The 25966-nt window shown below is 51.5% G+C and overlaps 1 protein-coding gene across 2 annotated transcripts in view; it reads left to right on the forward strand.

The window, feature by feature from the left end:
- Positions 1 to 25318, forward strand: part of NEURL1B (neuralized E3 ubiquitin protein ligase 1B) — a 44517-nt gene extending 19199 nt beyond the window's left edge. The window contains exons 2-5 of one of the 2 annotated variants that reach the window (XM_027519994.1): positions 2811 to 3356; positions 17467 to 18186; positions 20489 to 20614; positions 20942 to 25318. In XM_027519994.1, the coding sequence (XP_027375795.1) occupies positions 2811 to 3356; positions 17467 to 18186; positions 20489 to 20614; positions 20942 to 21186 (1637 nt within the window). In that variant the 3' untranslated portion in view covers positions 21187 to 25318. The remainder of the gene's footprint in view (positions 1 to 2810; positions 3357 to 17466; positions 18187 to 20488; positions 20615 to 20941) is intronic. The other variant, XM_027519996.1, reaches the window with a different exon arrangement.
- The last annotated feature ends 648 nt before the right edge of the window (positions 25319 to 25966 follow it).

Raw genomic sequence — 25966 nt, forward strand, 5'->3', positions numbered from 1 at the left:
TTTATTTCTCTCATGAAAAACTAAAACCTCCAAATCTCTACTACCTTCAAAACATATCCAGAATCAGACCCCTTCTCACCACCTTTACTCACAGCTCCCCACCCCACATTTGAGGCACCATGATCTCCACCCTGGAGGAATCCTGCAGCCTTGTCCTAGCCCCTAGCTTCCTTGCCCAGACTCCACCCCGCCCTCCCGCCCCCCACCAACAGTCTACTCTCCACCCTGTGGCCTGAACTTTCCTACCATTTCTTTGCTCTGCGGCTGCTGCTAAGTCACTTCAGTCGTGTCCGACCCTGTGCAACCCCATAGACATCAGCCCACCAGGCTCCCCCATCGCTGGGATTCTCCTGGCAAGAACACTGGAGTGGGTTGCCATTTCCTTCTCCAATGCATGAAAGTGAAAAGTGAAAGTGAAGTTGCTCAGTCGAGTCGGACTCCTAGCAACCCGATGGACTGCAGCCCACCAGGCTCCTCCGTCCATGGGATTTTCCAGGCAAGAGCACTGGAGTGGGGTGCCATTGCTCTAAATCTCCAGTAATGTCCCATCTCACTCAGAGTGAAATGGTGAAAGAAAAAACAGACCACAACCAGAGGGTCTCTTTCCCAGCCCATCCCCCACCCCCCACCATTCCTGCTCTGCTGGAATTTCCAGCTCTAGTCACTTCCTTCCACACCAAACCCACTGACACCATTCCACCCACACGAGCACATTCCCACCTCAGGGCCTTGACTTGGTGTTACCCCTGCCTGGAATGCTCTTCCCCCAAATACCTTCACCTTTGGGTCTGCTCAAAAGTCACTCATCAGAAGGACTTCCATGGTGATCCAGTGGTTAAAACTCCACACTTCCATTGCAGGGGCGCGGGTCCCACCCCAGGTCAGGAAACTGGGATCCCACACACTGCAAGGTATGACCAAAAAAGTAGGAAAAAAAAGTCACTTATCAGAGAGGCCCTCCCTGAAAACTCCTGTCTGGCATAGCACTGCTTTCTTCCCCCTCCTTTGACTGCATCCCATCAGGTATGATTTGTTTATTGTCTTACTTTGCCCACTGGAACGACAGCGCCATCCAAGTGGGAACCGTATCAGTCTTGGTGACAGCTGCATTACCAGTGCCCAACATGGCACCTGGCACTTTCCGGGTGCTTGCTAAACACCTGCTGAGTGGATGAATGACTGAAGCCTCAGGGTTACTTTTCCTTATTTCCTCTTGGCTTTCCTGCTTGTTATTTGTCTTCCGTGGGTCGGTGGCTTGCGTCTGCGGCAGGACCTCCAGCAGGAACCCTTGCCTCAGTGACCGGGGCCTCCGTCCCCCCAGGCCTGGGGGCCGTGATGTGCCTGCATTCTCACTGCCTGTCCCTCTTCGTTTTCTCCTGTCCTCACTCCCCAGAACCTCAGTGTTAGTGGAACCCCACGATGCCCCCCGGGCACAGTGAGCCCCAGGGCTGGTGTGGGAAGAATGATCCTGCAGTGGGCTCTCATTCCCCATGGTCGCCATTCTGTAGACCGTTGTGTGCCAGGGGCTGCTGTGAGTTGTGAGCCTTTGCCTTGAAAATTGTTCTCAGCTGCTATTGTGAGCAAGCACTAGAGACTTGTGCAGTAATCACCCACTTGGCTACCTCCCAGGCTACCGGAGCCTCCCAGGAGCTGCCCCCGTGACGGAGGAGGAAAGCTGGGAAGGACGATGCCCCCACCTCCAGACCGGGTCACCCCAGTTTGTGGCCAGCGACCAGATCCTTTGTAAGGAGACTGTCCCAAGTTTCTCCAGGGCCTTCAGGGCACAATCCCCATAGAAATGAATTATGAAAGGTGTATGTTCTAGAAAAGCCAGCCTTGCTTATAAAGAATGCCTTCCTCTTCTGTGGGTAAAGGGGAGGAGAAGTCAGAATTCTGGCTCGGGTGTCCTTTGGAACTCAGTATTATACTCGTGTTATTAGTTGCCTATTAAACACATGCTCTGTGCCAGGCAGTCTTCAAGGAACTCACCCACATGATCTTTTAGCAGCTGTGTGAGTTAAGCTGATGTTCCCATTTTACTGGCAAGGAAACACGCTAGAGAAGTGATTGGGTCTGCTGTGTGTCGCACGCCAGAAAGTGCCAGAGAATTGAGATTCCAGGCTGTACTGGGGATCCCAAGAGGGCCCCCAAGTTGCCTTTTTAATAAAAATTACACAGAGAAAAGCAGCCAAACACCTTCCACTACTCCTCAAGAATCCAAGGCTGCTGTAGCCTTGAGAGGGACTTTGCAGTCCAGAAGTGGCTTTTGGAGGAAGCCTCTAGAAGTGGCTTCCCTAGTGGCTCAGCTGGTAAAGAATCCACCTGCAATATGGGAGACCTGGGTTCAATCCCTGGGTTGGGAAAATTCCCTGGAGAAGGGAACAGTTACCCACTCCATATTCTGGCCTGGCGAATTCCATGGACTGTATAGTCCATGGGGTCCCAAAGAGTCCAGCACGACTGAGCGACTTTCACACTCTTTCTAGATGTGGAGGGTTTTGATGGGGACAGAAAAGTCAGTTGGCCCCATGCTGGCTGTCGTGACAAGCTCACTGGTTTGGCCTGTCTGCGAGTGAAACGGCTCTGAACAGTGCTTCACTGGACGGACCCAGACACACTAACCCTTGCTCTTGCTCATCTGTGAAGTGGGCAGAGTGAGTTTGCTGTAGCAGTCTTGAGCAGTTTGGAGTGACTGAAACTTGCAATTACAGGTCAAATTAAGATGGAATTTAAAAACAACATGATTAAAGACAAATCGGGGCCACAGTGTCGCCAGGGGGCCTAACCCTCCTGTTTGTCTCTTCCCGCAGAGTCCAGCCCGCCGGCGCGCCTCCTGGCCACCCGGCCTTGCTGCGGCCCCGGCCCGGAGCGGCGCCCGGTGCTGGGCGAAGCGCCGCGTTTCCACGCGCAGGCCAAGGGCAAGAACGTGCGGCTAGACGGCCACTCGCGCCGAGCCACGCGGCGCAACAGCTTCTGCAACGGGGTCACGTTCACGCAGCGGCCCATCCGGCTGTACGAGCAGGTGCGGCTGCGCCTGGTGGCCGTGCGCCCGGGCTGGAGCGGGGCGCTGCGCTTTGGCTTCACGGCACACGACCCGTCGCTCATGAGTGCCCAGGACATCCCCAAGTACGCCTGTCCCGACCTGGTCACGCGGCCTGGCTACTGGGCCAAGGCGCTGCCAGAGAACCTGGCGCTGCGCGACACGGTGCTGGCCTACTGGGCGGACCGCCACGGCCGCGTCTTCTACAGCGTCAACGACGGCGAGCCCGTGCTCTTCCACTGCGGCGTGGCGGTGGGCGGCCCGCTCTGGGCGCTCATCGACGTCTACGGCATCACCGATGAGGTGCAGCTCCTCGGTAGGTCGTGGTCCCCACTGGATGGGAGATAGGGTGGCCCCGCCGGGACCAGGTGCGCATGAGGGTGTGTTTCTTTAACATTCAGGAATACCCAGGGCTCCCTTTGCCAGGCGTCTTCTAAGCAGTTTACACATTTCCATTCATTTATCTTTGGCAACAACCCACCATCCCCGTTTTACCGATGAGAAGACTGAGGCCCGGAGTGATTAAACGATTTGCCTTGCAAAACCTGGGTGGGAATCCACACGGGTGTGGCCCAGAGTCCACTGTCCGGTCCAGGCCCCTCCACTTGCTCCTTCACTCAGTTGTGTCCTCACTCGCTCACTCATTCTTTCATCCGTTCCAGGGTGTGTTCCTTCACTCCCTTGTTCACTTGCTCATTCATTCATTCATGCAAGCATTTATTCTTTTGCTCACTCATTCATATATTCACTCATTCACATATCTGTTTATGCATTTGCTCATTCATTCTCTCACAATCCACTTCCTCACTCAGCAATCAAACCCACGACCTAATCTTCTAGTCCCTACACTGCCCAGGCAGTGGACAGTAGGTATCATATCAAGGTCCATGGTTAAGGGGCTCAGGGTCCACTGGGGATGCAGGCAGGTAAGTGTGGCCCTGGCTCCAACAAAGGAGGAGTGACTAATGCTGAAGTCCTGGTGGTGAGAACTCACGGGATACAAGTCTGTTGCTCTTAAGACCCTATTTCTCTCTGTTTTCAAAGTTTTTTAAAAATTGAGGTAAAATTCCCTTAACACAAAAGTAAAGTGTCCAGTTTTGTGGCATTCATCATACAGTTTTGACAACCATCACCTCTGTTTAGTTTCAAAACATTTTCTTCACTGCAAAGAGAAATCCATACCCATTAAGCTGCCACTCCCATCCTCCCCCCAGCTCTTGGCCTGCTTTCTCTTTGTGGCATTAGCTCTTGAACTCGGGTTGCACGTAAGCAGCCCAGCCTCCACTTCTGGGGGAGAAAAAGGAGAGCAGGTTTCTCAGGGGACACAGCCCTGTATGTATTTACCTGCAATGAATGCACAGATCTAAAGTTTGAGTTTTGATGGAATTATACACTGTACACCATAAGCCAAGTTGCTGCCTGCCCCTTTAAGGCAGCCCCCTCCCCACCAGGGCAGCCACTGTTCCGATTTTTCACCATAGACTATTGCACCACTACTTGAACGTCACATAAATGGAACCATGCAGTATATGCATTAGTGACTGGCCCCTTAATCTCAGCACAAGATCTTTGAGATTCATCCACATTGTTACTGTATCAGAAATGTGTTCCTTTTTCATTGCCCAGGAGCATGCCTTGATTTGGATGGAGTACGGTTTGTATATCTGAATGTCTGGGCGGCTTCTGGTCTTTCAGCCCTGCATCTTGAGGGAAAACCCTGGCCCTGGGCTCCTTGCTGCCCCCGCCACTGCCCACACCACCACTGGGCAGGGAGGGGAGATGCATGCATTCGGGCCCCCAACTCCCCAGAAGAAGAAAGGCGGCAGAACCGAGCAGCTAGGAGCAGAGGGGTGGGAGTCCCGTGGATCTCTGCTCCACACCTGGCTCTCCACTTGCCAGCTGTGTGGCCTTGGCCAGGTGACCAAACCTCTCTGTGCCTCAGTCTCTTCATCTGTAAAATGAGTTCATGATAGTACCTACCTCAAGGGAGTGTTGGCAGGGGACATGAGATGGTGTATGAAGGGGACACCGCATGATGCCTGGCACATGGAAGGCGCTTAAGAAGTAATAGCTAAGAAATGAGAATCTCTGCCCGTCTGCACGGGCGCTGAGGCACATGTCTGAAATCCAGGCTTAGGCAGACCAAAGTATAAATAGCTACCCATCCTCCAAGCTGGGGCCTTACTCGGGCATTTTAACCATGTTCCCCCATGCTCTTTTCCATGGAAGGTTCTGGTTTTTTACCCGCAGGAAATGCAGGTTTCTAAAAACCTCCTCTAGACCCCCTGTCTAGACCCCGCTCTAGACCACTCTTTTTTGAAGCTCTTTATTCCTGTGGAGCGGGGAAACAATCGGGCCTCATTCACCTGCTCCTTCAGACAGCCCAAGTCTCGGTACCAGCCGAGAAATCATAGCCACTCCATAATCAGCACAAGTGGATTAGGGTTTTTAAAAAAAAATACAAATTGGAAGCAGCCTCTACTGATGACTTAATGAACTGAACAGACCTGTGAGGAGTCATGGACTCTCACCTCCCTGCCTTTACCGAGCCTCTCCAGCACCCCACGCCCCTGGGAGGAAAGGAGAGGGCCTGTGGAGCACCAGCGTCAGGGGGCAGATGGGAGTCTCCGTTTTCTAATCTGCCAGTAGTGCCCGTGATGGGCGGCTGATGCGGAGCACCCAGCACTGGTGTCGTGGGACAATGTTCACAATGACACACGGAAGGGAAGATGAGATCAGAAAGAATGCCATCCACAGGGGAAGGGAGCATAGGTGAATCTCACTTCCTTCTTTATACCTCTCTGAGTTATCTTTTTAATACGTATGGAAAGGGCTGATATTGCTTGTACAAGAAGAAAGGGCAATAAAGTTACTTTCCTTTCTGAAGGTTATATGAGATAATGGAGAACTTACTGACATGTGATCGAGGCTCAATAAATGTTTCCTTCCCAGGGAAAGAGCAAATTGACATTGGTTATATCAGGGTGAAGGGGTTATGGGTGGTTTTTTTTTTTTTTTTCCTCTCCCAAGTTATCAACAATGATTTAAATCAGAAAAAAAAAAGTTATAATAAAAATAAGGAAGTAAAGTAGTCATGATTCTGTATGGTTTGAGTCTGGGCAGTAGGTACTCTGCTGTTGCCAGCACAGCATGAGAACCACAGAAATCCCACCATAAGTGGGGTCCCACCCTCCCAATTCCTGGAAGAACTGGGCTTCTGAGGGTGGTGTCCACTGTACTGCCTGGATAAATAGGAGGCTCTGGCCTCCTTTTTCTCACAAGGAACAAGAAGGTTAACACAGTTCCTCTAGAGTCTTAGCTGTGAGACTCCAGAATAAGGACCCCTCATCCCCACCTCAGGCAGCGCTAGTAGTGAAGAATCTGCCTGCAGTGCAGGAGACACAGGTTCAAACCCCAGGCCCAGAGATCCCATGGTGAGGGAAGGGGCAACCCACTTCAGTCTTCTTTCAGGGGCAATCCCATAGTCAGAGGAGCCTGGCGGGGTCCGTGTGGTCCGTGGCGGGGTCCATGTGTCTGTGGGGTCACAAAGAGTCAGACACGACTCAAGTGTAGGACCGTCCATCTGTCCCTCCCTCACCTCTCGGGTCCCACTGGATAGAGCCTCAATGCCAACAAGCTACAGCAGCCTCTGGGTAAGGCTGTCAGGTTTAGGATGCCCAGTTACACTTGAATTTCAGAAAAATGATGAATAATTTCCTGAAGTATATCCCATGTAATATTTGGGGCATACTTAGAATTTGGTTTTTTAATTTTTATTTTGTATTGGAGTATAGTTGATTTACAAGTGTACAGCAAAGTGATTCAGTTATACATATATCCATCCTTTTTCAGATTCTTTCCCCATATAGCTTATTACAGAAAACTCGGTAGAGAATAATTTGTTGTTTATCTGAAATTCAAATGTAACTTTGCTTCCTATACTTTATCTGGCAGCCCTCATCTGATGGAATGGGGGTGCACTGTATTCACCCTGGATCTTGAGCCAAAATTCAGTCTCAGGAATAAAAAGGGATTCGTAGTCCTTGCCTGCTCCTTTCACATGCTGGAATTGTGCTTTCAGCCCGGCCTCCTGCACGGGGCTCCAAGTGCAGCAGAGAGCACCGCCTCTCTGAGGCCAGACCCTGGGGTACCCCCTCTTGTGACGTTCAGTCTTTCCTCAAGACAGGGTGACTTAGCCCCTTTTTATTTATTTTTATGGTTCCACTATATATTAAAATTATTTTTTAAGTAGATAAATTAAGGTTTTTTGTTGGAGTTTCAGTATCAAGCTCTCAAAAATTAACAGAATGAATATACAGAAAAGTAGAAGGGTATAGTAGACCTGAAAAGCACCATGAACCAATTCAACATAATTAGGATTTATACATTTTTCACACAACAGTAGGATACAAATTCTATTCAGGTTCCCATAGACTGTAAACTAGGAGACGCTGGACATAAAGTACAATAATTTCATGGTCTAAAAGTACTGAAATCATAGCGTCTGTTCCCTCATCACTGTGGATTTATGTTAGAAAGACTTCCTTGATGGCTCAGTGGGTACAGAATCCACCTGCAATGCAGGAGACACAGGAGACATGGGTTCGATCCCTCGGTCAGGAAGATCCCCTGGTGGAGGAAATAACTTAGGCTTGGAGAAGGGAAGTATCTTGGTTTGAGAGTGACAGAACCAGGATTAGAGGCTAGGTGCATCTCCCTTTAGTTTGGTGGGTCTCAGCCTTGGCTGCACATTGAGATCACCTGTGGGGGGGTGGGGGGATTGTGGCTCTCAAAACTCCACTTCCCAGGCTGCACCCAGGCCAATTAGATCAGAACCTAGGGGTTGGCTCCGGGCATCCAGGTTTCTTAAGGCTCCTGGGGTGATCCCCAGGTGCAGCTAGGACTGTGATCACAATGATCCTCTCTGCACGAGCTCCTGTTCCTCCTCCCTTTCTGGTACCGAGTTGAGTTCCTCAGACCTCTAATTCAGGGCATGGCAGCATCACACAAGCTCCTTCTCTTGTTCTGACTTTTCTGCTTCATCTCCAATCCCGACTCCCACTCACGCTTTCCCCTGCCCAGATAAGCACCACTCTTGATGTTTGGCATAAGTCCTTGAGCATGTATTTTTAAAAAATACATAGAGCTATTTTGTATGTTTGGCATGCATAGGTGGATGGTATCATGCTAAAGATCTTACTCTGTTTCCCTTTTTTCACTTGCCCCATTTTAAGATTTATCAGTGTCTGTCTGTCTGGTTCCGTGTTTCCTAACTGACGGATACCTGGGTTGCCCCCATGCAGACAGCATTACTGGATACATTCTTCCCCAGGGCTGCCCTGTGGCTGCTGGGGTTACATTCTCTGGGGCACTGATCAGGATGGGCTTAGTGGGGTCCGGAGTGGTCCATCCTGAGAGCCTGTGATTTCCCTGGATGCTCCTCTGGACCAAAGAAAAAGAGCAAATTACTTTCTGCTGAGTCGAGCAGTTCTGGGACCCAGGAGAGGAAGGTTCAGCCAAGTCATGCACACCTGTCCCCCTTCTCCTGGCCCCTTTTTCTCTGAAGAAGCCCTTTCCCCGAGCTCTGGAGTGGAGGCCTCATGCTGTCCTGAGGCAGCCCTGTCCCTCTTGTGGGCAGCTCGGGAGTGGTCCACGTCAGGGCCGCTGCCCAGTGGCAGAATGCTGGTCAGAATGAATATGGGACACCAGCCCAAGGCCACAGCATCACAAACTGTGCTTCAGAAACCTTTGCTTTCAAGAGATGAAACTGGTTCAATCTCACTCAAGCAAAAATAAAGGAAATTAATGTCTCATGGACTGCAAATTCCAGGAAGCAACTGCTTGTTAGCCTGGCTCAATGCAGGGGCCCGAGGAATAGCACCCAGAACATCGGCCTGCCTCTACTTTCCTGTCTTTGTGTCATCCTCCAGCAGGCTTTCCCTTTGGGGTGGGGGCAAGGCCACCAGTATCTCCAGTTCCATGTCTCGTGAACTTAACAAGTCTAGCAGGAAAGCTGCTGCAATCTCAATATCTGGCCTCACTGATCTCCATGGCCAGAGGGATGAGCTAGAGGGACTGGCCAAGTTAAGGCTCCCTGCTCAAGGTACTGAGTGGAACGGGGCGGGGAGAAGTTCCCTCTAAAGAAAAGCTGGTGCTGAGACCAGAAGCAGCAGGGACTGGATGCCAGAAGCCAGTAACAGCAGCTCTCCAAAGGCTTTATATGGGAGTCATTCACTGACCCCAAAGCCTTGAGCCCTTCTGTTAACTTACTGGACCTACTCAGCCCAGGCACCATTCTGAGGGCTTTACCTGGTGATGACCTCCAGTCCTCACAAGAACCCCATGAGACAGGAAACCGTTTTGTCCCCATCCGCACACCCAGCATGGATGGATAACTTGGCCAAGGTCACCTAATGGTTGGTGGTTCCAGAGTCAGTATCTGTTCATTAGGGTTATGAACAAATTATGTGATAAAGACAAACTTGTCGATCTAAATCATGACCTGCTGGTCTGAGTGCATCACTCCATGCTGCAGATGAGGAAACTGAGGCCCAGAGAGGGGTAGGGACCTGCCACCTCACCAGTGGCTGTGGGGGGTGATAGGGTGTGGCCCGGGACGCAGAGAGGTGCCTTGGCGTGGGACCTGTGAGCACCAGCATCAGGCTGGCAGTAGTGGCTGCCGCTGGCTTCATCCGGAGCCTGATGGGGACCGGCTCAGAGCAATGCGCTTCGGTAGTTACTGTTTCCTTTACAAACAGCCCAGCCCAGCGCCAGCCCCGCCCCCCCAGTCAGGCCTCCGCCTGGCAGGCTGGCCTGAAGGCTTCTTTCCCCTTCAGGAGTGGGATCACCGCTCTGTGGTTATGTCCTACTAGGGGCCCTGCAGGCCCACTGTGTGCTGGGTGCAGCGCAAGGCACATGGGTACTCTTTCCACAGCTCTGCCATCCGTCCTCCCCACAGGCCTGGGAGGCGGGGGTGGGGCTCCCCACACTGCAAGGGGAAGCTGAGGCCACAGCCGGCACTGCCAGGGACCAGCCGAGGTCTGTCTGTTGACCTGTCCAGCCCGCCTTTGGTCGGCAGCTAGGCGGCATGCAGAAAAGCGCAGGCTCAGTGCCCGACATCCTCACTCCGTCTCAGTCCCCAGCACCCTGCCTGCTGCCTGCCCTCCCGTGCCCATGGTGGAAGGAGCTCTGCTCCTGCCCCCTCTGCCTGTTCAGGGACACTCTCTGGTCATTTGTCCCTTTCTCCAGCCTCCCGCTCCCTCTCCGCAGAACCATCCCCATGAGCACACACAGGTAGCTCCCATCTTTAAAGAAAATGCCCTTGACAATCTCTTCCACTGGCTACTACCATTTCTCCGCTCTCCTTCAGAGCGAAACTTTCTTAAAGGTGTTGTCTATACCACCCCCTCCCGATCCCTGCTTCAGCTCAGCCCAGTGAAATTTAATTAAAAAAAAAATGTTGAATGTGAAATTAAAAAGACACAAATAGAAAGCAACTTTAACATTGTACAAAACAGTATGAGTAGACCCCAAAGGAAATGAAACATTATCACCTTTACACCACCCTCTGATTTCTCATAATTACTATTCAAACAATAGAAAGTATAGCTAGCAATTTAAGAACTGGGGAAGAGATAAGCTCAAAACCCTCTTCGACCATGTTTGTTCTATGCTGCGTATCGCAGTGCTTCCAGACAGTTTCTGCTGTTTCTGCACTGACACAGGACTGCAGTTGTGGGGAAAACTGAATCTGCTTAGGAGCTGAAGGACACAAGAAATGGTGGGTCCGTAGCCTGGTGTATCGTCCATTCAAACAGTGGGGCAGGTACCAGCCGGTAATTTTTAGGTTCTGCCAACAAGGCTTTCTCTTGAAGTTAAACCAAAAACAGCTGCTTATATTCCCAGGCTTTGTCGTATGTGCAGCAATGGATGGATCCTGAGGAGGTTCAACACTTGATCTCTACCAGTTACCCACGTAGTCATCAGTGACCGATCTGGCCTGACTCACCCCACGCCCCTATCTCGGTCAGCGTTAGCCCTTCAACTTCGTCTTCTCCTGGCTGTGGCACCCTCAGGTGCTGCCAAGCCCAGAGCGGTCGTCCCCATTCTCTCACCAGGCCTCGATCCTGCCCCAAGTGCCATAGCCAGGCAGGGAGGAGCCAGCAAGTGGGCCACGGAGGAGAGGCCCAGGAGGTGGAAGGAGAACCAGGAGCTCTGGAGGCCTGGGGCCAGAAGCAGGGTGGCGAGGCAGGAGAGGTGTTCCCAGCCGCCACAGTAACACGTGGGCAGCCAGTGCTCGTGGACCACCAGAAACCCTTCTCACTCCCATTTTATGAAACGTCTCCCTCATGTACCAAAATCTGGCTGCAGCGGAGCCGTCCCCGCTGCTCAGTGGGCTTCGGCCTTGTGCTGCCAAGCCCAGAGCGGTCGTCCCCATTCTCTCACCAGGCCTCGCTCCTGCCCCAGGTGACCTCTCCCACCTCCTGGGCCTCTCCTCCGTGGCCCACTTGCTGGCTCCTCCCTGCCTGGCTCCACATGCTAAAAGCCCCAGGATTCTGTCCTAGGCCCTCTTCATTCTCTTTCCTTCTCACTATTAAAGCGTCATCTTACTTAAATATGCATGGAGAAAAGTGCATAAACAACCGTACAATTTAACAACTGCTAAGTCGCTTCAGTCGTGTCCGACTCTGTGTGACCCCACAGATGGCAGCCTACCAGGCTCCCCCGTCCCTAGGATTCTCCAGGCAAGAACACTGGAGTGGGTTGCCATTTCCTTCTCCAATTTAACAACTGAGGCAAGGCGATTTCTATTTCAGTTCAGCTCAGTTGCTCAGTCATGTCCGACTCTTTGCAACCCCATGGACTGAGCATGCGAGGCCTCCCTGTCCATCACCAACTGCCAGAGCTTGCTCAAACTCATGTCCATTGAGTTGGTGATGCCATCCAATCTTCTCATACTCTGTCATCCCCTTCTCCTCCCGCCTTCAGTCTTTCCCAGCATCAGGGTCTTTTCCAATTAGTCAGCTCTTCACATCAGGTGGCCAAAGTATTGGAGTTTCAGCTTCAATATCACTCCTTCCAATGAACATCCAGGACTGATTTCCTTTAGGATAGACTGGTTGGATCTCCTTGCAGTCCAAGGGACTCTCAAGAGTCTTCTCCAACACCACAGTTCAAAAGCATCAATTCTTTGGCACTTAGCTTTCTTTATAGTCCAACTCTCACATCCATACATGACTACTGGAAAAACCATAGCCTTGACTAGACGGACCTTTGTCGGCAAAGTATTTTTTATCATCTCCCCTCCTTTCTCCAGATGATCTGGCCCTTGAATCCCATGTCTAAGCTGCTGGCTCCCAAATCCATATTCCCAGCCCTAATGCCACACGTGAACTCCAGACTTGCCCTGCCTACTCACATCTCCTCCTAGCGTCTGAAGAGGCTTCCCACACAGAACACATTCAGACAGCCGTCACAGTGGATGGCACCACCCACTTGGTGCATCGGTCCAAACTTCAAGAGTCATGCTTGATTTCTCATCCAGCACCCCTTCTGTCAGACTGTTCTGTCACGTCTGCCTCCAGGACACATCCCAAAGCAGCCCTTCTGAGACACTGAAGTGACTGAGGGGTGGGCCCTTGTCTCCGGTTCTTCAGTCCTCATTTTCATCTTCACACAAAGATAGTTTCTTTCGTGGCATAAATTCTGCTTTACTGCCAGGCCCAGACATGGTTGATCTGAGAAAGCCAGGCAGAAGGGGAGGAACTGAACTCCATCGCAGACCAGCAGCAGGCCTGGAGGTGGCCTAGAGAGACTGGGAAGTCAGGGCACCATCCCAGCTAATCCAGCCTCCACGTGCCCCACCTGGGACTGCTGCTGTGTGGCGGTGCTTGGTGGGTGATCGTGGAGGAAAGGGATGCCTGTTGGACGCTTCCTCAGGGAAATCAGGTCCCTTGGGGACAACAGCTCCACCTGGCCTGGGACTGAGTTCCCGCGCTGGGCAGCTCAAAGAACAACAAAGATAGCTACATCTGGGGGGCAGTATTGCTAGTCATAAGGAGCCTGGCTTACGAGTCACAGCCTGAGATGGAATCCCATTTCTGTCAACCCTGGCTAGGTGACCTTCAGTTACACTCTACCTCACAAAGCCTCAGTGTCCTCCCACCGTGAAATGTGATTGCATGGGATAGTGGTAAGGATTGCTAAGGATAATGAACACATGGAGTTGCTTCTGACTGATGCTTAAGTAAATGGCTGTATGTACTTTCACCAGGTCCAGAGAGCGTGTTTGGAGTCGAGTCACAGGTTAGAGCCAGGCAGTTTTGATAAGCTTCCGAGGTGGTCTCTTGATGTGGCTGGATTTCTGCCTGTAGCCACCTGTCTGATTTCTCCAGAGAATCTTTGATAGGTAGATTCTCAAGTGTCAGGCGTAAACCAGCACTCTGCCATCCTGGGCCTGTCTCACTCAGGGACAATGCCTGATGGGGACAGAGCGCCCTATATAAAGCAAGGAGACCCAGCCTTTCTGAGGGACTACTGGGGGCCAGGTCCGAGGTGAAGTGCTATCACACACTCTAATACTAGCCTGGAAAGCAGACCAAGCTTGCACTGCTTCCGACTTCACACATGCTGTTCTTTCTTCTGGAATGCTCACGCTCCACCCCCAGCCACCATTCCCGCAGCCTTTGTGTCTTGGCTCCAAGAGGGCTGTTCTGACCCATTCTCAGGCCCCACTTCTGACCTTCGATACACTCAGAGAATACCAGTTCTGTCACTGCCTGGCTGCGGGACCTGGAGTAACTCACCTCGCCTCTCGGAGTCTCCGAAGTCCCCTACTGGCATGTTCCCATGTTTCCAGCGTCGTGAGATGGCAGCTCTCACCTGTATGGCGGCACTCATCACAGTTTGGAAGAAGAGTTAGTTTTCTGTCAGATGCTTCATCACCGTCTGTCCCTCCCACTGGAATGGGAGCTCTGTGCCCGCTTGTTCTCTTTGCCCAGGGTCCAGCACACTGCTTGGCACATGGCAAGCACTCTATACATTTTGTTAATAAATGTTGAAGGAATAATGATAATTAACATCTTTTGAGCACTTACTCTGTGCCATGCTGTGCTAGACTCTATAAAAGCATCTAATTTAACCTATGTAACACCATGGGTAGGAGTGTGGAGGCCAGGTATCACCATTATTCCATTTTAAGCTGAGAAAGTTGAGATTCCAAGAGCTGAAGTGACTAACCTACAGTTACGCAGTCAGGAAGGGCTGAAGCCAAGACTTGAACCTCAGTGTAGCCATCTCCAGGCCATGATCTTGATTAGGGTGCTCTGCTGAAGAACGGGCTCTTCCGTGGAGCTCTTAGGGGCGAGGAAGAAGAGCTCTGGGCATGGCCTCACAGGATGACTGTGGTAGGCAGGGAACCCTGGGAAAATGCATTACACCAAGAGGCTCCTGGAAACATCCACTTGTCTTAAATGCTTCTTCAAAAAAAAAAAGTGCTTATGTTAGTCTACTCTTTTTTTTTTTTTTTTCTGATTACATAATCAGTTGTTTTGTTGAGTCGCTAAGTCATGTCTGACTTTTTTGCAACTGTAGCCCACAGTTGCAATCCTCTGTCCATGGGATTCCCCAGGCAAGAATACTGGAATGGGTTGCCAATTCCTTCTCCAGGGGATCTCCCCAACCCAGGGATGGAACCCATGTCTCCTACATTAACAGGTGGATTTTTTTTTTACCACCAGCTCCTAGGGAAGCCCCAGAAAATCAATATCTGTTCATTAAAGAAAAATGAGAAAATCTGAAAACTCTTAAGAAGCAAATTTCTACCCAGAGACAATCACCGTCAAATCTCTATGTATTTCGTTCCTTCCTGTGCATCCCATGCACACATTTCCCACATAATTAGAACCAAATCATACAGTTTAGTATTCTTTGTTGTTCAGTATCAAGGCATTTTCCCACATTGTTAAATATTAATTGAAAACTTGATTTTTAAAAATATCAGGGGTTTTGATAAAACTTTGTAGTATCCATGTTTACTGCAGAAAAGTTGAAAAATACAGAAAAATCTGAAGACAATTCCTCATAACCTTACCCACCCTCATAACCTTACCTGAGAAGTAATAACCATTAACATTTTATGTTTTCTAGACCTTGATATCCTCTGCACATATAGTAGTATAGACAGATAGAGACACACACACACATATACACTTCTTCTAAGGACCAAACGGAAATCGTTCTTCTTCCTTCATGTTACGGGGAAGCATCCTCTAACACAAGACAAACTCAAACGTCCACAGAACCCAACCAAGTAGCCGAGATGGGCAAAGGGGCCAGCTCAGGGTCGTGGGGAAAGGGAGCAAGCTTTCACCCACTGGTGACGTGCTGGGATCCAGACCCTGGCGTTACCAGAACTGATTTTCCAAAAGAGGCTGCAAATCCAGTTTAAAGTGAAATATCCTGAATCACAAGTCTTGGCCACTAATTTAAAAAAAAAAAAAATTTTTTTTTTTAAAGACCAAGTGTTGATTTGTTTAACAAACCAACAGAAGGGGGAAAAAGAAGAGACATCCATAGCTTAAAAGAGACCAATGACAATGAGTGGATTTTATTTGGATCTTCATTCAGACAAACTTGGAAAAAAGCATATTCTCACACATAATATTGACAAGAAGTCTTTAAATTTGACACAGACATGCTGAAATTTGTAAAGATAAAATGGCATGTCTAGGATTTGCTTCAAAATAATAACAGGAGGGAGAATGATGGGGGCATCAATGAAACAAGATTGGTCATGAATGATAACTGTGAAATCTGGGTAAGAACCAATGATTAGGTATGTTTTCTATAATCAATTGTATGCATTTATTTTTTTCAAAAAGTTTGAAAAACAAAACCAAGGTAGAACACCAGTAGGCCAACCAGACAGGTCTGTGAACCAGCATCAGAACTTGGATGGCCTGCCCTGTACATGGAGGGAGTTGTTCAGTCCCTCAGTCATGTCTGACTCCTTGTGACCCCGTGGACTGCAGCACACCGGGCTTTCCTGTCCTTTACCATCTCCCAGAGTTTGCTCTAACTCATGGCCACTGAGTTGGTGATGGAGGGAGTCGGGGTAGGGAATAACGTATGAGGCTCTCACCAGGGGTTCGGGCGTGCTTTTTGAAAATCATGTTTACTGTTATGATTTAATATTTGAAAAACTAAAGAGAAAGAAATATTTTTTCCCATGATATAAATGACAGAATGCTAAGAAAATCTTAGCTGGAGTGGTCCAGTTTTAAAAGTTTGAGAAAACACTTTTTCTTGTTTCATTTACTTGTTAACAAGAATATTTTTATCACAAAAACAATTTCAAAATAATTCTTTCTTTCCCTGATATCTCTTACTGACCGGCAGTCAGACTCTTCTAGAGACCTCATTCACTTACTCATCTAATATACTACATAATAATGAACGCTATCTGCCAAGCACTCTGCTAAGCCCTGAGACTTGGTGGTAAACAGACTGTCACAGACGCCGCCCTCCACGGACTCACGGTGTAGGTGGGGAGATGATCAACAAGTAATCTACCAAAGCATGAAGACCTGTATTACCTGAATAACAAACACTATAGATCAAGACATTTTTTCATATTACTAAGTTACTCAAAAAATATTTTCATGACTGTGACTTTTAAAAAACTCCCCCTTGGTGTCCTGTTCTATGAGTCCCTTTCTTGCAGAAACCTTACACATTAAAAGTTCGAACAGCACCCAGGTACCGTGCTCCCTGCTGCAGACACATCAGTGAGGAGGACAGGCCTTTCAGAGGCAGCATGGAACCCGACAGCCCCGGGGTCCAGTCCTGACTTTGTCACCTAGTTGCGGGGCGACCTTGGTCATGTTCCCTAGCCCCTGTGCCTCAGCTCCCTTCTTTGGTGAATGAATGGTGGGTGGTAACGGTACACACCTCAGAGATAGCATGAAGACTAAATGTGAATCTGTGAAAAGGAGCGTAAAGTAACGCCCTGTCAGAGTAAGGCCACAAACTCAAGGGTTTGCTCCTTCCCTTGGAGCTTCTGTACTCGCTGGGGAGACAGTAATGATTTTTAAACGCCCTTTAAATCTTCAAAATCGGGGGGGTGGGGCGGGGGGAGGAAGGAAGAAGAAGGGGCAAAGTAGAAGAGAGAAAGGAGGGAGAGGAAAGGATGGAGGGGTGCGAGTAAGAGAAGGAAAAAGGGATGAAGGGCCTGGTTGGACCACCCCAAAGATACGATTATGCCAGTGTGCTCTCGGGGCGATGCTTAATTCAGTTCTACGCACCGGGAGATCTTAAATAAGCTCAGGAAGGAATCAGGAAAGGAAACTGGCGGGCCGGGCGGGGTGGGGCGCGGGCCTGCTCTGCGGGGTCGCGCTCACCGCCCTTCTTCTGCCCTCCTCGCGCAGAAAGCGGGTTCGCCGACACGCTGACGCCCGCGCGCCTCGGCCAGGCCCGCTTCAGCGCCTGCCTGCCGCCCAGCAGCCACGACGCGGCCAACTTCGACAACAACGAGCTCGAGAACAACCAGGTGGTGGCCAAGCTGGGCCACCTGGCGCTGGGCCGCGCCCCAGGCCCGGCCCCCGCCGACCACGCGGCCGCAGCCATCCCGTGCGGGCCCCGCGAGCGCCAGCGGCCCTCGTCGTCGCCGGCGCTGCTCGAGGCCGACCTGCGCTTCCACGCGACGCGCGGGCCCGACGTGAGCCTGTCGCTCGACCGCAAGGTGGCCTGCGCGCCGCGCCCCGACGGCGGCCGCACCCTCGTCTTCTCCGAGCGCCCACTGCGGCCCGGGGAGAGCCTCTTCGTGGAAGTGGGCCGCCCGGGGCTGGCGGCGCCCGGCGCGCTGGCCTTCGGCATCACGTCGTGCGACCCGGGAGGGCTCCGGCCTGCCGAGCTGCCCGCAGACCCCGACGCGCTCATCGACCGCAAGGAGTACTGGGTGGTGGCGCGCGCCGGACCCGTGCCGAGCGGCGGGGACGCGCTCAGCTTCACGCTACGGCCCGGCGGCGACGTGCTCCTGGGCGTCAACGGGCGCCCGCGCGGCCGCCTGCTGTGCGTCGACACCACGCAGGCGCTCTGGGCTTTCTTCGCCGTGCGCGGCGGCGCCGCCGGCCAGCTGCGCCTCCTCGGTGAGTCCCCCGACTGCGCGTGCGCGGGGCTCGCCCCCGGAAACCCGGCGCCTCTGGATAGGTAGCCGCTCCCGCAGCCGCTGAAGCCCAGCCAGCAGTCCCCCAGACTTGAGCGCGCAGCAGAACCGTCTGTCCTCCACTTAGAGTTTCCGATTCAGTAGGGGTGGGTCCCCAGAAGATGCATTTTAACCAGGGCCCCGGGGATGCTCATCCCTGGACCACACCCTGTCCATACCAACCCAAGTAACCCGCTGGTGTTAGGACCTGGCAATTTTTCCCCCCATTATTATGCTTTATTATATGCATATTTTCACATTATATAGAGTATGTTACGTGCCAGAGATAAAGAAAATACAGCTGCATTTAAAAGAGGAAAATGAGAATAACATCATCCACAGAAAATAGGGTGCAGGCTGGACCCACCACGTTTTCAGATTGATTTTTGCATTCATTCATGCCGCACATAAACACGGAGTGCACCCCGTCTCCAGCTATGGGCCAATCTGTGAGCTCCCAAGATGGGCAGGGCAGAGGACTGGATACAGACCTTGGACCTCCTCACATCCTCTCTGGCACCCAAATGGAGATTTGCACGGTGTGATGTTCGCTACAGCAGAGGGGCTTCTCCTTGCTCCAGCTTGGTGGAGCCGGGCTGGTGATCAGGGAAGGCTTCCAGAGAGCATAGCTCTGTTTTCAAGTTTTAGAAAGTCCAAACAATGACAGAAATAATGAACGCTTCATATGTCACATCATTCAGTTTGATCCTCCTGATAACCCTGTAAAACCAGTATCATTATCCACGAAGATGCCTTCAGTGTAGAAAGGGAGCGATGACCTGCATCGTGCGTTTGTGAGGATGAAATGATCAGGTGCATATAATGCTTTTAGCAGGTAACTGCCACATGCAGCGTGTTTAGTAAGTAGCATTAGTAATGACAGTGACTTGCTGTTTAACCGAGGACAGAGGAACAGGGTGGCAGTGGTTGTCATTTGGTTGGTTTGGGGTTTGTTTAAGGGACCATCAAATACAGTCATCATTTCAGCCTGAAATAAGTTGCCTGAGTTCCCACTGGGGCTTTGCAAGAACTAAGCCTAGAGTCCTTCTCCCTCTCCCCAGCTCCCCTAGGCGAACCAGAATGAGCCTTTGAGTGGTCAGGAGGAGAAGATAGAACAGCATTTAGAGGCCAGAGACTTGCCCTCCTGATCCCTATCTGACAGCAGCTCTGGTGCTGTAATCTGTCCATCAGTCCTCTAGTAGGGCACAGAACGGGGTGTCTCTTCATGTCAGAAGTAACTATCATTTCCTGAACCAACAGTTCAGGGAAGAAAACCCATCCACGTTGAACACTAGTCAGGAGTCTTGTAGTTGCAAGTAACAAAACCCCACTCACGGTGCCATAAGCAAAAGGAATTTGGGGAGTACCCACATACCTTAGAAGTCTGGTAGTGTATTGGATGGATTCAGGGACAGCTGGATCTAGGTGCTGAGAGTATGTCATCAGGATTCTACTTCTCTTTCCATCTCAAAGCTCTACTTTCCTCTATGTTGCCTTCCCTCTCAGGCACACCCTACAGCACCAGGCTTTTCTCTCGATGGAATGGGTCCCTTCTTTCCTAGTGGTGCTAGTGAAAATCACAGAATTTGGGCTTGCAGGCCTCGCTTGAGTTATGCGCCCTTCACTGTAAAGAATCCACCTGCAATGCTGGAGACCCTGGTTCAGTTCCCAGGTCAGGAAGATCTGGAAAAGGGATAGGCTACCCACTCCAGTATTCCTGGGCTTTCCTGGTGGCTCAGATGGTAAAGAATCCACATGTAATGCGGGAGGCCTGGTTCAATCCCTGGGTTGGGAAGATTCCCTAGAGAAGGGAACGGCAACTCACTCCAGTATTCTGGCCTGGAGAATTCCATGGACAGAGAGGCCTGGCAGGCTATAGTCCATGGGGTCACAAAGATTCGGACATGACTGAGCGACTTTCACTTCCACTTTCCTTGAACCACCATTGAGACCAAGAGTAGAAGTTCTTTCTTATTGGCTTGGCCTGGATCATGTGCATGAGGGTGAAGTAGGACCTCTAACAAAATTCCAGTGGTGTTTCTGAAACAGGAATGGAGGTCAGGCAGACACAGACCAGATGTCTACCCCACTTGTACGATGCCATCAATTCTCAGCAGAATCCTATGCAGTAGCTCTTGTTCTCCATTAGATCCATGAGGTAGTGAAGGTGCAAAGCAGTAAAGAGCCAGGGGCTAGCAGAGCAGAGCCCACCTCCCATGTCCCTGATGGATTCTCTGTGGTCTCAGGAACCCTGCAGTCCAGCCCTGCGACCACATCCCCATCAGGGTCCCTCAGCGGCTCCCAGGACGACAGCGACTCCGACATGGCCTTCAGTGTCAACCAGTCCTCCTCGGCATCTGAGTCATCCCTGGGTAAGGACGTGTGGACCCTCGGGGGTGCAGGGAGATGGGCTGCACTGGTGGCTGTGCCAGCTCCTCCTGCCCTTGCCCCAACCCCTGCACCCTTTCCTGGAGGGAGGACAAACATCTGGACGTGGCGTTCCAAAGGGCGATAACGGTGCTCGCTGCTTGGGGGGAGGAGCATAGGAAAAGGGGCCAAACCCAGAGGAAAACTGAACGCCGTGTCTCCCAGAGTTGCCCCCCATGGCTTCTGGCACAGAAGCTCTGCCCTCGTGGGGTTGCCCAGCAGAGCCCACCTGGGACCGTGAGTTGAGGTCTGCCTGTTCTCCCTCTCTGCAGTGACGGCACCCAGCTCCCCGCTGAGCCCACCAGTGTCGCCCGTGTCCTCCCCGCCGGAGCTGGTGGGCAGCAAGAGCAGCGAGTGCACCGTGTGCTTCGACGGCGAGGTGGACACGGTCATCTACACATGCGGACACATGTGTCTGTGCCACGGCTGTGGCCTGCGGCTCAAGAGGCAGGCCCGGGCCTGCTGCCCCATCTGCCGGCGGCCCATCAAGGACGTCATTAAGACCTACAGGCCGTAGCCTGGCCCGCCCACGGGCCTTGACCAGAGCAAGGTCAGCTTTCTGAAGCCCACCCCCTGGGCCAGGCAACCACCATGGCCGCCAGGGAGCCCAAGGGCACTGCCATCTCGTCCGCCACCCTGCAGTGGTGGGCATGGCGTGACAGTCATGGAGATGAGGCCCCCGGGGGCCTGAGTTCAAGTGAGGGTTGCTTCTGGCCTGAAAGTGCTGTGCCCCCAAAAGGCCGTCCCCCGGTGGTCTCAGCTGGGAAACTGTCCCGTGCGCAATGCCTTCTGCTGGGGTTGGTTGAGTGTGAGTGCGAGAGGGGGCGGGCTGAGAATGACTGAGAGAAACCCATTGGTATTTATCCAGGGATCCTGGCTCTGGGAGGTTATTTAACACTAAGGAATGTGCAATCTGGAGCCCAGACGGCAGTGGGACAAGAAGCTGTTCACTTTCTGGTGCTATGACGTCAGCTGGTTTTGAATATACGGAACCCGCACCTAAACAGAACTCCCACGGATGGTATAGGAAAGGGACACTCAGATTTTCTAAGGCGAGGAAAAAATAGCTCATTGTTTACAGCTCCAAAGCGGCAACTCCTTGCGGGGGGCAGGGGGAAGGTGGGTGGAGAACCTAAAAGAACAATTTGCTTTTTTAGTATCTAACTCAGTCTCTCAGTCTCAGAGAGCAGTTTTGAGGAGTGCTGGGGCCAGAGCTCTGGGTGGTGTCCCCTCTAAAGCCTTGTCACCCCTCCACCCCCAGACCACCTAATAGTAAGTGCTACACCCCTTGACTCCACCCACAAATGCTTTCAGTCTGTACCACCCTTACCATCTGCAGGAAAATAAAACAGCAGGTCCGCTTTTCCTGGGGGCGGGAAAGAATCCTAGACGCCAGTGAGCCCCCTGGGGTTGGAAAGGGCCACTCCTCAGCTCTCCACATTTCCTGCTGAAATGCTAGGCCTGGCACTCGCCAGCAGCTGTGAGCATCACCAAGGTGACCTGCTGCCAAGTAGAGGGAGGAAGCGCGGCTTTGCCACCATCTTTGTTCTGATTCTCAGCTCATCTTCCTCTGCTGATTGCTGAGATGTTAACTGATTATTAGGATGTTAGCTAGGAACTGAGACACTCTGAAAATGCTGACCTTGTGACTCTCCCCGTCCCCAGGGCAATTTGCTGGGCATTTTCTAGGCCCCTGGCCCTGCTTCCCCTCCCTTACCCACTCACCCCTGCCCAGGCCCGTCTCTGCAGACTCCCAGACCACGCCTGGGTTGACAAGTTGGCCGGCCTGCAGTTCCCATCTGGGCCCCAGTTCTGGGCCCCACCTTCCCTGTCTTGTGCTGTATCTTTAGGGAGGGCCCCGAGCCTCTCTGTTTCTCACTTCCCGATCTAAGAAGAAACCTAGTACCTGCCCACTCCGGAGCTCTTGGGAGGACCAGAACAACATTCTACAAAGCCCAGGACACCTTGTGAAGAACAGGTATTTTTAGCCCAGTTCCTAATCTGTTCATCTATTGAGGAAGACAAGCAAAGGAGGACGTTCAGAGTTTATGCATTCATACGACACATTTTGCTGGGTGTCTGGAGGCCCCTTCTGTAGATCAAGTCTCCTAAGGCCAGTCAGTCCATGCCCTTGTGGTGCTCCGGGTCTTGGACTATCTGCTTCTTCACCTGGTATTCTGACCTGCTCTCAGCTTCAGAAACCCTCCTCTTGCCCCTGCAGGAATCCCTGATTGTTTTGTTTTGTTTTTTTTTTTTCCCTTGTGAACTTGGGAACTACATCCAGATTTTAATTTCACAGCAGAACCTTCAGGGGAGCAACTGACACCTCACCATTTGCCAGATTAAGAGTCTGCAAACCTAGGCAGTGCTCAGCAGCCAGCTGAATTCTTTTCCCCCTCATGTTGGGTGTGGGCAAAGCCACACACAGGCCCCAGGAGAGAGAGCTCATCACCCCCCCAGGCTGGTGTTCTCCAGGCAGCAGCTCCCCTGGCTGGACTGAGCCACAGTCACAGCCCCGGAAGTCTCTGCAGCCAGCGCCTCTCTCCTGTCACCTCAGGTTCCAGCCGGGCTCAGTGCAGCCACGGCCAGGAATCCAGGGACCTGGGGCCTGGACCCAGGGCAGACCAGGACGTGTGCCTGGCGACTTGTCACCTGGGAAGGAGGGAGCTCGTGGCCTGTGTAATTCGCTCTGCAGCCGCTATTAGTAGCATCCCGATTTCCAAGAGGAATTAAAGGGGTGTTTATCTGTTCAAAACCAGACATTTCCAGTTTAGACATTTCCTCTAAACTGATTTATTCAGCACTGCAGAGAAGCTGCCCACACTGCCCTCTAGGTTCTGTCTGGAGAAGGGGCAGGAGTAAAGGGACAGGAACCATGCTCCTTTATTTGGCAGCCCTGTGTGCCCTGCACGGCGCTGCAGAGGTGTGTCCCCACGTCACCCTGCGAGGCAGGTCTTTGTACTATATTGAAGACACCACCGATTATAAAATACACCATTCTGTGTGCCACTAAGGGAAAAACACTGCCAATTTTAACTGTAAGGTGCCACAGCTATACAACTCATTTTATTCAGACATGTTATGTAGAAAAGCTGTGTTCTTTACAATCAGTGGAATCTGCTATTACCCCATTTGGCAGGTGAGAAAACTGAGGTCCACGAAGTGAAGCAGGAGGTGGCAGGACTGGGCTTCAAGCCCAGTGGTGCCTGGTGCCGAACCCCACGCTCTCCACTGCCTCTCCCCAGGTCCAGAAAGCTCAAGCAATCGCTTGAGTTTTCTTCCTTGAAGCTTACCTGGGCAGCCCCTGGAGAGAGCCGGGCACATGCCCCTGTGTGAGGGTTCCAGCCCCAGACTGACGCCTCTTTGCCACCCAAAGCCTGGGAAGACTCCTGTCCTTTCTTTCAGGCTCATCTGCCCACTGCCACCTTCTCCTGGCCTCTTCCTATTATATGTGGGCACCCATCTGGGGCAGCCCGGGGGAGAGCCTTGTCCTGTTCACCTTCCTGGGCCCTGTGACCACCACCCTCTTAAGCAGGGCCCCCTGGGGGTGGGGAGGGGAGACCAGAAGATGCCCCCTTTGTTGTGATCTGGTGCCACCAGAGAAATCTGGCTGTTTCCAAGTCAAGACAAACACCTTTGTCTAGCCCGCTCTCAGCCTGGGAGTCTTCTGGGATTTAGCTACCTGGGGCACTGCTCCCCGAAGTGTAGCAAGACTTCTTCAGCCATCTACAACTCCTGGTCAGCGTGGCCTGTGTTCTGGACACAGGGACGGGAACTGGGTCAAAAGACAAGCCTGCGGGCAGCTCGTGGCTCAGAGCAGGAGGTGGACAGATTTGTAGACGTGTATTTGGCCCGTCCAGTGCTGGGTCCTGTGATGGCACATAGTAGGTACTCATTAAAGGTTTCCTGAGTAGTCCAGAGATCCGGTTATGAGTGTTCAAGGATTTGGTAAAACATCACGTACACGTGCACACAGTCATTCAGTGAACATGTGCTGAGCATCTACTGCCTGTGGAGTACAAGGAGGACCAACCGAGGGACAGGAGCCCAGCTCTGACATCAGAGGAAGGACATCATGAGACATTTGGGGCAGAGTTCGAGGGCTCTCTTGGCCCTTCTGTTGCCTCGGGGGTCTATCTTGGTCAGTACACAACTGCTTTCCAGACCCAGAGACCCCTGCACACTTCAAAAATCCTTCTCTGCTTTAGGAATGCCGGGCACCTTATAGGCAGCAAACTTCTGCTGAGATGGCCTTTGGCAGAACCGTTCAGGGCCCCACCAACTAATGATTGCCCTCAGGCCTTGCCAGGGAGGGAGACGTGGGGAGAGGGCTACCTGCTTCTTTCAGGCCTTGGGACTGGTGGCTGGAGATCAATCCCCAAGTGGCCAGGGAACCCGCAGTCATTTCCAGAATAGGCGTGTACAGAGTTGGCAAATGAGAGGCAGTCTCCTTCCGCCGTTCAGTCTGGTCTCTGCCCTGGCTCTGGCAGAGAGGCTCTGGCTCAGGAACACGGGGCCTCTCTCCGTGTCTAATTGTCTCACCGTCTTTCTAACGAAATGACTTGTACAACAATCTGTCCGTGCCTTATGAAAGTGTCTGTGCACTTTTAACCCTCTTTAAGAGCAACTTTAAAAAGTGGGCCAGCAAAAAAAAAAAAAAAAAAAGTGGGCCAGGGACTAGCATACATGGTGGTGTTCTAGAGATCTGTGGTGATCACTGAAGCTTCTGCCTCGTGTGTTTGATGTTGGCGTGAAGAAGTGTATGTTCCCCACTCCACCCCTCCACTACCTGTGTACAGACCTTTTAAAAAATGTGTTTCTCTTATTTTTCTGATTCGATACTGTGACCTCTCCAACACAGACTAATCTTTGGGGGTCTATAATAAAGGTTTCTAAGCCTGAGGGCAGTGGGTTGGGAAGGGTTTGCGCTGGTCCTGCGTGTTGTGCTTTTGTGTGTTGTGTGTTTCGATTTGTCTGTTTTTATTTGTTTTATATTAACATAATTTTCCTGTTTAAAAAAAAAAAACAAATACAACTTTGGCTTGTTAAAAGACAAAGTCTCTTCAGGACTGTTTTTAAAAATCACAGTTACCTACATTGTCGGGAAGTGGAGGTGAGGGATACAAATCATTGCCCGCCTTGAGAAAATAATTTGCAAAATGTCTATAGAACCCTGAGCATATTCAAACCTTTTGCTTAGGAACTCCTAAGAAAATATCCTCAGGAATTAATTCTTATTGAGGATAAGCTCCATATTTAAGGATGGTCATTACAGCATTATTTATAATAATGAAAAA

This window comes from Bos indicus x Bos taurus, chromosome 20 (genome assembly GCF_003369695.1).
Source record: "Bos indicus x Bos taurus breed Angus x Brahman F1 hybrid chromosome 20, Bos_hybrid_MaternalHap_v2.0, whole genome shotgun sequence".
NCBI classification, from domain to species: Eukaryota; Metazoa; Chordata; class Mammalia; order Artiodactyla; family Bovidae; genus Bos; species Bos indicus x Bos taurus.